Consider the following 12,379-nt stretch of genomic DNA (forward strand, 5'->3'; position numbering starts at 1 on the left):
GCGTTTCTCAGAGTTCGACCAAAATTGGTTGAATCCCTTCTCTGACAACAAGAAGCTCAAGGATGTGATGGGCCACAGAGCTGGAAGCTTCTCCAAGTGGCATCGGATTCGTGGATGCCACAAAAAGGATTCGGCGGTGGCTGATCAGAAGCTTGATGTGCTCAAATTGAACAAGCATCTCGATCGTGTTGTCCTCGATAAAGCAGCATTTGATTCATGTGTAACCAAAGTGCAGCTTGATGTGGTTCATGAGATTTGGGGACGCTTGCTGATTCTGCTGTTCCTCAGTTAGACCCTTCTGAGTTGTTTGTTGCTATATCTCCAAGGAAGCCATTTTTGGTTAACATACTCCCATGACACTGAGGTTTAAATGCAATTTTTAGGGCCACGACATAGTTTTATATTGATTGACTTGGGAAATTCGCATGCCTTTCTTCGTCAAAAAGTAGCAGCAGATCTTTTAGGGGTGACATTTTCTACCATAATTGTTTAAGTTGCTAATGGCTCCCACGTGGTTTGCAATTTTGAACATGCTGGTGGTGTTTGGTACATTTTACCATAATTCACTTCCAATTGTAATATTTTACCATTACTCTAGTAGAAGAATAGGAAGCATCGCTGCAAAGGGACGAAGACAGACGCAAAGACAGAGCGACAAACAGGCTCACAGAGGCTTCGATGTCCCGGATTCTAGATCCTATGGGCCTTGGCATGCCGAGCACATGGTGGTCCACAGCCCACGGGGGATCACCCTGTAGCTCCACCACTGATCCTACGGTAGTGCTAGCGCCCAGACGTCACTGATCCCTCCGTTTCAGGCTCCACGCGGGGCCCGTGCGACAAGAGGGGAATGGCGCGTGGCGCCTCCGATTCGGAAGGACCCGGCCGCAACGTTGTATAGATGCCTGCTGACGCTAGGAGGAGGACACACCGAGGCAATGCAGCAGAAGGTGGGGAGGAGAGATGCAACACCAAATCTACTTTTGAAACATATAAATACAATAGTTGCAACATACATCTGAAACGCGTATGTGTGAAACATATGCAACATCCAGATAAACACACTTGCAACATGCATCCGGAAACCTCTGAAACAACTGAAACACTTGAAACATATGCTTGCAACATGCCTCTGAAACAATTGCAACATGTGCAACATCCTTCGATCTATTTTTACAACATCCATGTGAAATAAATGCAACATACATCTGAAACTCTTGAAATATTTGAAACATACACATGCAACATAGGGGAGGGGAAGGCTGGGGCAGTAGATTTCGGCCGCCGGGTGGGAGGGAGCTCGGTCACCCAGGTGAGAGAGGGGATTGCCAGGGGTGGGATGGGCGCCGCGCTGGGGTGGGGAGAGCCGCGCCCACTCCCCAGCAACAACGCTGCGCCACCTCCATGGATCTCGCCGGGGTGGGGGAGAGGGCCACTGAATCCGCGTGCATTGGGCACTCTCGGTGGGTGAGGATGCCGGGGTGGGGTGGGGGGGGGGGGCGCCGCCATGGTGGGGGAGGAGGCCACTTTGGTGGGGGAAGGAACCACCGGAGTAGGGGAGGAGGACACCGGGGTGGGGAGCGTGCACGCCAGGGTGGGTGAGGGCGCTATGGCCGCGCTTCGGGGTGGGGCAGGGTGCGAGCGCGGAAGGGATAAGAATGGGTAGGAGGAAGCGAGGGCGAGCATCGCGTGCTAGAGTGAGCGGTCGGAGGCGTCCGTTCGAATGGGGATTTCTCCTTGGGAGCTGCGTCTGGACGTAAAGTCACGGGCGGGCGTTCTGTTAGTTGCATTATCGCAGATCATAATCTAAGTAGTAAAAAACTCGACCAGGGGGGTTAAGACTGCCCCCGTAGCATTTCAAATAAGAAGAAGGACCTTCTCACCCGGCCGAGAAAACCCCCTGAACCCCCGCCCTCACCCTTACACGGTGGTTTTCCGTCGCCCAAGTGAGAATTAGGCCGGTGCCCCCTAGTGCTTTGGTTATGGGGACGGACGAGGGGATATTTTTTAACCTCAGCCTGAAATTCGCTCCCACGGGGAGTCGAACCCAGGACCTGCGAAGTGACGCTGGGTCACCTAACCGTTTGAGCTATGCGCCCTTTGGCCTAATCTAAGTAGTATTTGAGTCACAATTCAACATTACAATATACTTATTTGAGTCACAATTCAACATTACAATATACTAATTAGATCCTAATCTAATTAGTAATCTGGTACAGTGTATGTGCAAACAAACATTTTCTATAACATTTGAAGGCAAATATGATTATTTCAAATACATCACAATCAGTAATCTAGTACTGTATATGATTACATATGGAAGCAAGCATCTTCCGTAGCATATATATATCTTATAAGGCTCAATGGAGAAGGATCCGACGAAACTTTATTCTTTTCTCCATTAGACATTATATTGTAGGTTGCTTTAAACATCACTTTCCTTGAGAGGTTTCCGGCCAAGGACAAAGAAGGTCACTGTAAAGATCTGTTCCCTGTGCTCATGCATCGTCCATTATTTCTTTCAAATTTTATTTTGGTTGCTCAACTCTATGATTCTGATAAGGACATTGTAGTTTCCTTTCAAGACTTACCGACAGCTTATGATGAGGTCATTGGATGCAGTATGCAGCATGCTAACAAGCTTACTGCTGCCTTTCGGAGCAATCCGGAGGAACTCCAGTGTACCAGCCTGCAATAAAATTAACGATAAAGCAGTAGCTTGAGACATTCTTACCCACAAAAGCCTGCAGATCATACGACTACCTAAAAACATGTCTCAGTACAGTCCTGTAACTTACAATTGCACGCATGAGGAACTTTGCGACACCAGAGTAACTGAAGTTGCTCCATGAGAAAAGGCGGGCATCTATGTCCCAGTACCATGGGCATGGAGAGTCCTCAGCAAGATCCCTCGCCAAGACAATCTAAAATGAAACAGAAGAGTCATTTCGCTATATATCCCAAAGTAATTTGACCTAGATCTGTCTCATTGAAACCATAGCCTGATGGTTTTAGTACAGCACCTCGAATCCAGCTTCTTTCATAGCCTGGATGCACTGACCTTAAGGGCCCCCCAATTCCACATCCTACATCCAAGACCTGCAGATTAACAAGGAAGACATGATTCAGAATTTATGAAAACTTCCTTTGATAACAAAATGTAAAACACCCTAAAAGGCACACTAAATGCGTCAGTGGAAAAAGGCTTCATTGATGGCAAATCACCAAGTGTGGATAAATATATACCATATAGTATGATTTCATTAAAATATTATGGTAGAAAACTCCATGTCCAACTCACTTTGAAGATAAACATTGTTCAAAACGAACCTTTTACAGAACTAAATAGTAATATTCACAAATAGACAAAACTCTATTTATGGTGGAGAAAACAGTATTACGGATCCACATAATATGTTTTTTGTAAATTATTTATGGTAGAAAATCTCTATGTCCAACTCAGTTTTGAAGATAAACATTGTTCAGACTGAACTTTGTATGGATCCAAATATTAACGCTCACAAGCAGATAACACAATTTTCGTACCACTTTTAGTCATATGAGTGTAGACTAGCTAGGTTCATGTCTGTCTATTTATCAATTACGGGCATATTTAGATAGATCATGATGAAAATTTATTAAAAGAAATGCTAATATTTGTTTTAAAATACATCTTTACATAACCGTTGTTTATGTCAGATATAGGTCGTAGTATTATTTTAAAAACTTGAAATATCCTAGCACCATAAAAAAAAAGCTCAAACATCTATTCTGCAAAATTAACAATGTTGTATTATTTTCTTTTTACCAACCTTCATCCCCTTTTTGAGCCCCAATTGAAGGGCAATAAAATGCTCAAACCGCTTGATGCTTTCGCCAAGTGTTTCACCATGCCATCTAAAGGATACACAGGCAGAGTTGAAGCTGGTGAATGCGCCATAATTTTGATATGGGCAATGTACGTTGTCTAGTATGTTGCAACTGGAGCAAAGTTCAAACATTACCTTGGGGCGAAATGGAATGATTGACCCCACATAAGTTCAACAAATTTTGTTATAAGATCATAATAAGTGTTTGCCTGATTAGTATAATAAAAATGCACACATTTAGCTCCGAAACTTGTCAACATTTGAGTATGTATTTAACTTCGGTTGAAATTGAAAGAACGGTATCTACCATATGTGCATAGTTCGACTTCCTGAATTCTTTGTCCCCTCCATGTATGTCGTGGTACTTCTCATATCTGAAACAAAATGAGCACTCGGGCCTCCAAGCAGTTAGGAGGAAGGTTTCGAATAAAAGAACAAGAAAAATTGCCTCTTCTGATAAATGGTGGCATCTTGTTGTTTGGCTGTTAGCAAGTAGTATAATATATCAATACACTTCTATTATAGAGGCCTTGTATATTTTTTTTAACACACACATTAAAAAGAGCGGCATGTGTTTGTATTGAGAAGGAAAAGGGCAAGAACCCCAACAACAATCCTAGACACCCAAGAATCTAGAAATTCATCCACGCCCCATGATCAGAGCAAACTATGACCTCAACCAGGAAACCATACACACCAACCGTTTGCCTGCAGGATCCAGGGCAAGAGGAATATAAATGCCTTGAGCCCCAGCCAAACTCCAATAGAACATCTGCTCAGACGCAAGCAACAAGGCTCCAGCCAAATTGGGTGAAAGGCCATACTCAAAATACACACCAGTTACAATGACCCCTATACAGGAGGAATGTGTCATAGTCTATGGACTAATAAAAGGTGCTGCTAAAAACGGTTCAATTCATTGCCTATCGATATCATATATGGAACTATTTAGATTCTCAGTGTTAAAACTAAAGGGCATCTGTCTCGTTCTGAGTTGACTGAGATATTGTATTTTTGTATGTATTGTAGTGGCTCTGTTCGCTTGCCTTATGAGCCGTACTCTTTCAGCGAAGGAACAATGTTTTTCTCTCACAATAAATCAGCGAACAGTACTTTCAGCCATGCCTTTTCAGCGAAGCGAACAGGGCCACTTTTAACCACTAAATCTCCATCCATATCTGCCCCTTCCTTCAACTACAAACTACTTCCTAACTGTCTCATGTCTCGTCCTCTTTCACTTAATCGCCAACCTGCCACGATGCACACCCTGGAAGTGTAGCACGTCCTGCCACATTGATGGAGCAGCGAGGTCCAGCCCTTGTTTAGTTATATTTCCCGTCGAACGTTTTAATTTCACACCCTTGCTCCAGTGACAGGGCTTACGGTTTGGCATTTAATTTAAAGATAATACATAGACATTTACTACTCTCTTTGTTACAAATTTTGTCATTTTAGCTTTTTAAGATACATAGTCATCTTTACTGTATATGTAGACAACGTATCTAGATGCATATAAAACTATATTTCTAGAAAATTTAAAACAACTTATAATTTAGAACAGATGGAGTAGCATCTAAGTCACATATCACCACACATTAGCAAGGGACTGATTTCAATGTTTGGCATTTGAAGATAAGACAGAGACAGTACTGTTCAACGGCTGATTCAAATTGATTCCTGGCGATGTTTCGCCTTTGAAAGGCCCTAGAAACATTTGAGGCCCCGGACTGTGACATTACTTCGTGGTATTATTCTGCATAAAAAACAATTTTAGGTAAACAAATTATGACAGAACGGATATAGAACAGATTATGACAAAAAGGTTTAAGTCTGATGTCCTAAGTCAAATCATTTGATTAGGTAAACAGATTATGACAAACAAGTCTCAAGCCACAAATAAATCAATTTCTAAAGATGTCCTAAGTCAATCTTTTTATTTAAGTCTGATGGAATTTTATAAAAAGAAAAACAACTGGTGTGTATTGGAGTTGTCGTAAATCAATCTTTATCGTAGAGTTGTCCTGCAGCCCCTATCCTCAGCCAAAAAAAACATGGGAGCTGGTCTTCAGACCCAGCCCGACAACCCCCGTCGAAACCATAGCAGGCGCCCGATACAAGTGAGGAGCCCGACGTTCAGCCACTTCCCTGCTCAGTCAAGTCACAATTCGTGAGTACCGACGCCGTGCCAGCTCATTCCTGACGATCAGCATCGCTATCGCTGCCTTCCTAGCCGCGGCTGCCTCCTGCAAGCATCCTGACCGCCTCCTCCACGCCGCAGCCAGCCATGGCCAGGTCTCTAGCCAGCTAGCTGGGCCAGTTCTCTAGCACGGGTGCGTGGCTAGTTCCAGGCTGCCAGGTCGCCTGCCGGCTGCCCCTCCTCCTGGTCCTGGCCTCCTCACTTTCTCAGCCCTGCTCTCCTGCATGGTAGCACAAGCGCACGGCTGCACTCCTATGATCCTGTTTGGTTGTCTCCTGTCTACACGGTGAGCTACTGAATTCAATCATCCACTAAGTTTCTCCTTTTCTAAAGTGTATAACATGTGTGGAATGTGACAAGGGCAGTAGCAGAGGAGGCATATAAAGCTCGTTTAACTATCATGTTAGGTATCGCTTGATTTCTCCTTTTGCAAGCTCTAGCCTTTCATGTACATGATGAGTCTAAAACATCAATAAATAACGCGAACTTTATGGAGATGCTTCAATGATATTGAAAGAAGGATCCTAGTGTTGCACTTGTGACCGGTGAAAAATGCTCCAAGGAATAATCAAATGATTTGTCCAGTAGTTCAGATAGATTTGGTTAGGGCTTGTACACAAGAGACAAGTGAGTTAATTAAAATTGAAATAGGTGATAGTTTTCTACTGTGCTTGTTGATGAGGAACAAATGGCTATGGTTGTGACGTATATATCACCTCTTAATTTTTATATTTCATTGGTTTTGTATTGTTGTTTTCAACTAACGATACTTTCCCCTTTTCTCTTGTATGTTTGTCAATGATAAAGGAAATGTGATTGAGAGGTTCCTTGGCATTCAGCATGTTTCTGATGACACCACATCACCTTCACTAAAGGAAGCATTGGACGCTATGACTGCAAGATATGGTCTATCTATTTCCAGGATTAGAGGCCAAGGATATGATGGTGATTCATATATGAGGACAGTTTCATGGGTTACATAGACTGGAATTGAATGAAAACCCATTTTCTTTTTACAGCCATTGTTTTGCTCATAAATTGCAGCTTGTGGTAGTTTCTGTAGCCAAGTGTTGTGGTTCAACCTTTGATTTCTTTAATTATGTCACTTCTCGATTGTCAATACTGTTAGTGCTTCTTGCAAGAGGAACGATCAACTCATTCAAAATCATGATGAGATGCTTGTAGAGCAATTACGTGGTGGTGCTATTTTTCCTGTGAGACGGAAAAACTAAGAAACTAGTCTTGCTATGCCTAGTCATACATGGTGGGCTGGGTACGCGTCACAAAACATTGGCACATGTTTTTTTCATGTGGTCCTTTGTACCGGAGATGTTAGAGAATATTAGTGGAGATGGATCTAAAGGGCAAAAGAAAACTATATGATCTAGATTGATACAAAGAATGGAGTCATTTGAATTTGCGTTTTACATTACAACTTATGATCAGAATGGAGTATTATTTAGCCCCCCTTGTCCCTTTCTAGATCCACCACAGGCGCCCTGTGTGGTAACTAAATGATGGACTAGGCCTGTAATAATGGATCACAGGTGGAACATGTTTTTTTTTCTGCCCGTCTTAAAGTTTTACGCCTTTATCCTGACCTCTAGAAGGAAGTATTTGTCTAGGTTCAGAAAATAATGTACTATTGGAGACACATGTTATCCGCACATGATGATCAATAATTTATCTATGGACATATGATTCTATTAAGGGAGGCTTCGTGAAATGAGAACTTGCCAGCTTTTGTAATGACGTATTGACCGTTTCTATACTAGTCAGCCAAGAGTGGTACTTCTGATGCTATGTAAAGTCTAGTCAAGAGAACGATGCGAAGTTAAGTCATATCTTAAGCAGGAGATTGAAACGGTAACAAAAAGCAAGTAGTTTCGTAGCATTCACATCAGAAACTATGCAGGAAATATGCTCTCAAAATAGGACAAAAAACACAAGAAAGGGATGCCATCGAGTTCTTTGTTTTTTTATGCTGGAGTATGCATATGAGCGAATGAGAATAAGAATGACCTGATCACAAAGAGCCTCTTCTCAAAATGCTTCTTTTCCAAATGGTCTGAGGTCACCCCGACCTGCTGCCGGCAAAGGTTGCCGTGAGTAGCCTGTATTTATAACCTGTCAATCGTGATGGACCTGAAAATCGATGAATTATTTTTCTGTGAGTGCATTCCAATATCTATCTGTCATCGTCTCCCAAGCAACATCGTGATGCTGTCACCTCAAGGAGGTGGGGAAAAATATCACACGAAGCTCAAATGGATTTATTGAGGTGGATGAGGTAGCTATTTCTAAATAAAGCCGGTCGCATTTTAACAAGTGGGTGATGCAACAACTTCTAGACGAATGAGAAGTTTAACTGCTCAAACAAACCCGTCACTATTACACAAATTGTTTTTTCCATCAACATACATCGCTGGTATTGTTAAAACCATTATATTGATGATAATATATCCTCTTAGTTGAGAATAAAACTGGCGGTAAAATCATCTTTACTACCGGTTTGGTTTGGGACAAAGATCGGCGGTGTTGGTATTTTGGGGCCCGTTACCCTCGCCGTATGGAGAGAAGCTTGGACAAGATAGGATGGGCCGAGCCTGCTAAGGAAGACGCCTAAACTAGATAGGACACATCAACTACTTGGAAGACAAGATGTTGCCTAGATAGCCTTGGGACCAAGCAAATCGTGATAACCCAATCGATCCAATATGATCTCTTTGTAACAAACTAGGAAACCGTAGATTCATATCATTCGGCATACCATCTGTAACCTTGCCCTGGACTATATAAGGGGAGATAGGGGTGAGCCGTGAAATACGATCAACACCTCATAGGTGACACATCAGCGCCCCTATAAACCCGAGCATATGATACAAGAGAAGCATTCTCCACTGAAAGTAGGGTACCACATGATGATGGTTACTAATTCCTTATTTCCTACCATCAACAATAATTCCATGGGAAGCAATGCTGATCCAAGAATATTAAGTTGGACACGTCACCAATCCTCCCACGTGGCCTCTCCCATGGATGCACAGGCCCACCAACCGAAGAAAAAGAATTCCGTGTCTCCGTATACTAGTATAACCCAAGCTTGTGTAATGGGAAAAGAGAGATAAAGAGGGTGTGTTGCATGTGTGTTTTTTTTATCATATATTATACATTCCGTCACACCGTATCTTTTGTACGATTGAGTATTCTCAGCACGTTCACTTTCATATGCTTATTTGAATCCCGTATTATCCATTGTATGAAGGAAGTACTATATTCTTGATGTACTGAGTATTGTACCTCAGCTGAAATCAGTATTTTTATGTTCAGTTTTTCACCTTTAGTTACTATCGTAGTCAGTATTTTTATTTTTTTCCAGTATTTTTCCTTGCTTTCATGCTCTCTATCAGCTCGTACATGCTTGCTAGACAATCAATTCACTACTCTTTACACACCGATGCATTAGTCCATCTACCATCAACTGTACCTGATTGCCGCAGCATCCAACTACTTCATGACCATTTCTGTCTCACTCATTCGTTCACTCTTAAGCACCTACGGTATCTCACCGTACGTACCGCCCGCGGCTGCGCCTCCCAACCGCACCATCACTACCTGCTACCTGTACTGCACTGCACCTGATAGCCTGTTGCAGCAACTCGTGGCCTCTTTCTCTGGAGAAAAAGCAGAATAATGAACGAACGAAAAGAAAGTATTGAATACTGAAGCAATAAAAAAAAACACCGAATCATCATCAGAACTGTTGATTTCTGTAAACTAGAGAAGCTAAGGAAGCGCCATCTCGTTTTTTATAGTAGTAGAGTATTACTACTGAAACGGTGGAGGGTCTCAAGCAGAGTTTGCATGGTTGTTGGGCTCGAACCTAGCTTAAGAGAAAGGGAGGGATATTATGATTTGGATCTGAGTAGCATGCATCTGATTTTTTGCATGATTTTTTTTTTGGATCCGACATGTACCTGTGGAACCCAAAATTACTCATTCATGACGCTTGCACTTCATCATAAAGTCCCCTCACGGTCCTTTCTCCATCTAACATGTCACTTTTAGCGTGGGCCCCGTAGAGGTTTAATCTATGGGACCCGACAGCTTGCGTGTCACTTACCATGGGTTCACCCGGGGTTTAATTTCTAAATCCAAAACATAAGCATCAAGGAGGAGATAAATATTAAGAATAGATATATAGTAGAGAAGAAAATATCAAGATTTATAGGAGAAGGATTTTATAGCAATTTCAAAACCTTAAGACGACCAATTTCTAACTAGGCTTACGTCCTACAGGCAGCATTGCTCTAATACCACTTTGTATCACCCGGTTTTAAAAACAAAAATCAGATACACACTATATGTGAGCCCAGGAAGTCAAATCTCACATATAGCCACAGATAAGGCTAATATCAATAGACAATGCTTAAATACATAACGTATTAGTATAAAGAATATAACCTCAGAGTATAGACAGCGGAAAGACAACTTCGATCTTCAGTGAAAACTCCAAATCCACAGGGACAACTGACTGGTTGATCACAAGCCTAATTCCTCCAAACTCTAGCAATCTGGTACCCATCCGGGATTTTTATCCAAATAATTGAAAAATAAAACAAGCGTAAGTATATGTCGTACTCAACAAATATAACATGGGGTTCTTAAGGCTCAAAAGGCTAACACTGGTTAACTGCGATTAGCTTTTAATGAGTCATGATTTTAGCAATTGAGTAGCAACAAGTTTATCATAAGCCCATAAACACATGATCAGGTAAACATGAATAATGAATAGCATAAACAATAATCATTAGTGAGCATCTTCATCATTAGTATCTTCAGTGTTCGTCATCTATTCCGTAAATGTTCTAAGGCCGCTCGTGACCGTGAGCATGGCTGATATACCAGTTTTACACTCTGCAGAGGTTATACACTTTCACTGTGAGTCGTGATTTACCCTTTCACCCGAGGTGATCAGCCTCTTGACCCACTACCAAGGAAGGTCGGCAGGGTTCACTATGAAGCCTTTCAAAGGTTCGTCTAACAAGTTAGGGCCATTAGATTCACTCGGCAAACAGATGTAGGAACCCCCTGTCGAATGGCACAATTCCATCACGGCTGTACACATAAGAGTAGAGGATGTCCTATACCCGATTCGGTAAGCCATTCTTACGCCAATAAAGGTAACCTCTAACAAGCTAGAAAAGGTCCTTATACTGAGCTAAAGCCAGAGCCATGTAGCCCTCACAGCTATACTATAAGTCCCGGATGATCACTTACAGATAAGTCCTTAGGGAGAGGAATCTAGAGCACCATAAACAGCCCAATGCTCTAGCCCCTTGTTCCATGTTGCTAAAAAGCATCTTTTAATGTTTATTGCATATACCATTAGTCAAGTTACAAGATCATGGTCTTTAATTGAGCACTAGCATCATACTACCCAATGCCATACCCCAAAGGTATCAAGGTACAAGATATCAAATATCTAGGACATCCTTATTGGCAACAAGGTAGACACATGCAATATGAATTAAATGATTAAAGGTGAATAGGTAACAAGGATGGTCCCATGCTATACTTGCCTTAAAACACCGATCCTTCGGTAAGCTTTAATCTTCAACTCTCTTCTTCTTCTTCTTCTTGATCGCCACGTATATCTCACCGACTGGACGAAATCATAAAGCACCACACAAGCATCCATACAATCATACATGAAGCAAACAATAGATCTAAATTAGAACAGTACACCAATCATAGAAAAATATGTCAAAGAGTTTGAAACACGATTCTACGCATCGCTATGAACACACAGTCGCGAAAAGCACGCTAATCAGAGCTACGGTTGAAAAGATACAACTACCGAAAGATCTACTCATAAAACTATTAACTTCATGTGGTTTAATTATATAAAAGCATATATAAGATATTTTATAGAGATTATAATTTAAGTCAAATTTAGATTTGATTTATAAAACTAAAGTGAAACAAATCTTATTCTATTTATATAATCCAGTTGCATAATTGTTATTTAAGATATGATTCAAACCATGAAATTCCAGTATTGGTGACATGACAAACACTGTTACTAACACGTAGATCTCGTTGCTATGAATCTAATGCAACTTGAATGCACTAAAATGGAATTAAAACGCAAAAGATATGAAATAAACAAGATTTCCTTTAATAAAATAATAGATTAAATCTAACAACGAATTTTAAAAGTTGAAAACATACTTAACAGTAGTATGAACATGTAGATTATGAAATTATGAACCTAACGCAATTTGAACGGGTCAAATCGGAGTTAAAACGG

General features: G+C 41.5%; 1 protein-coding gene across 2 annotated transcripts; it reads right to left on the reverse strand.

Annotated features, from left to right (window-relative positions):
• Positions 1-2,129: 2,129 nt before the first annotated feature.
• On the reverse strand, positions 2,130-8,335 carry LOC136486772 (cycloartenol-C-24-methyltransferase 1-like). Of its 2 annotated transcripts, none has more exons than XM_066483765.1 (8): positions 8,089-8,335; positions 4,177-5,622; positions 4,005-4,078; positions 3,813-3,897; positions 3,024-3,099; positions 2,799-2,924; positions 2,592-2,689; positions 2,130-2,492 (listed from the first exon to the last, which is right to left on the reverse strand). In XM_066483765.1, the coding sequence occupies exons 5-8, from the start codon at positions 3,042-3,044 to the stop codon at positions 2,426-2,428; spliced, it is 312 nt and encodes a 103-aa protein (XP_066339862.1). In that variant the 5' UTR covers positions 3,045-3,099; positions 3,813-3,897; positions 4,005-4,078; positions 4,177-5,622; positions 8,089-8,335; the 3' UTR covers positions 2,130-2,425. The 2 variants fall into 2 exon arrangements, with proteins under 2 accessions (XP_066339862.1, XP_066339861.1); XM_066483764.1 differs by having other exon boundaries at positions 2,130-2,689; positions 4,177-4,243; positions 5,520-5,622; positions 8,089-8,268.
• Positions 8,336-12,379: the final 4,044 nt, after the last annotated feature.

The sequence above is a fragment of the Miscanthus floridulus genome, chromosome 10 (assembly GCF_019320115.1).
Source record: "Miscanthus floridulus cultivar M001 chromosome 10, ASM1932011v1, whole genome shotgun sequence".
In the NCBI taxonomy this organism is placed as follows: Eukaryota; Viridiplantae; Streptophyta; class Magnoliopsida; order Poales; family Poaceae; genus Miscanthus; species Miscanthus floridulus.

Coding starts and splice junctions, on each gene's coding strand:
- LOC136486772 (XM_066483764.1), bottom strand. CDS start 5,605: ATGTCACAGTCCGGGGCCTCAAATGTTTCTAGGGCCTTTCAAAGGCGA. Junction 3,898..4,004: donor TCATTCCATTTCGCCCCAAG/GTAATGTTTGAA, acceptor TGTATCCTTTAG/ATGGCATGGTGAAACACTTG. Junction 2,925..3,023: donor TGAAAGAAGCTGGATTCGAG/GTGCTGTACTAA, acceptor GTTTCATTTTAG/ATTGTCTTGGCGAGGGATCT.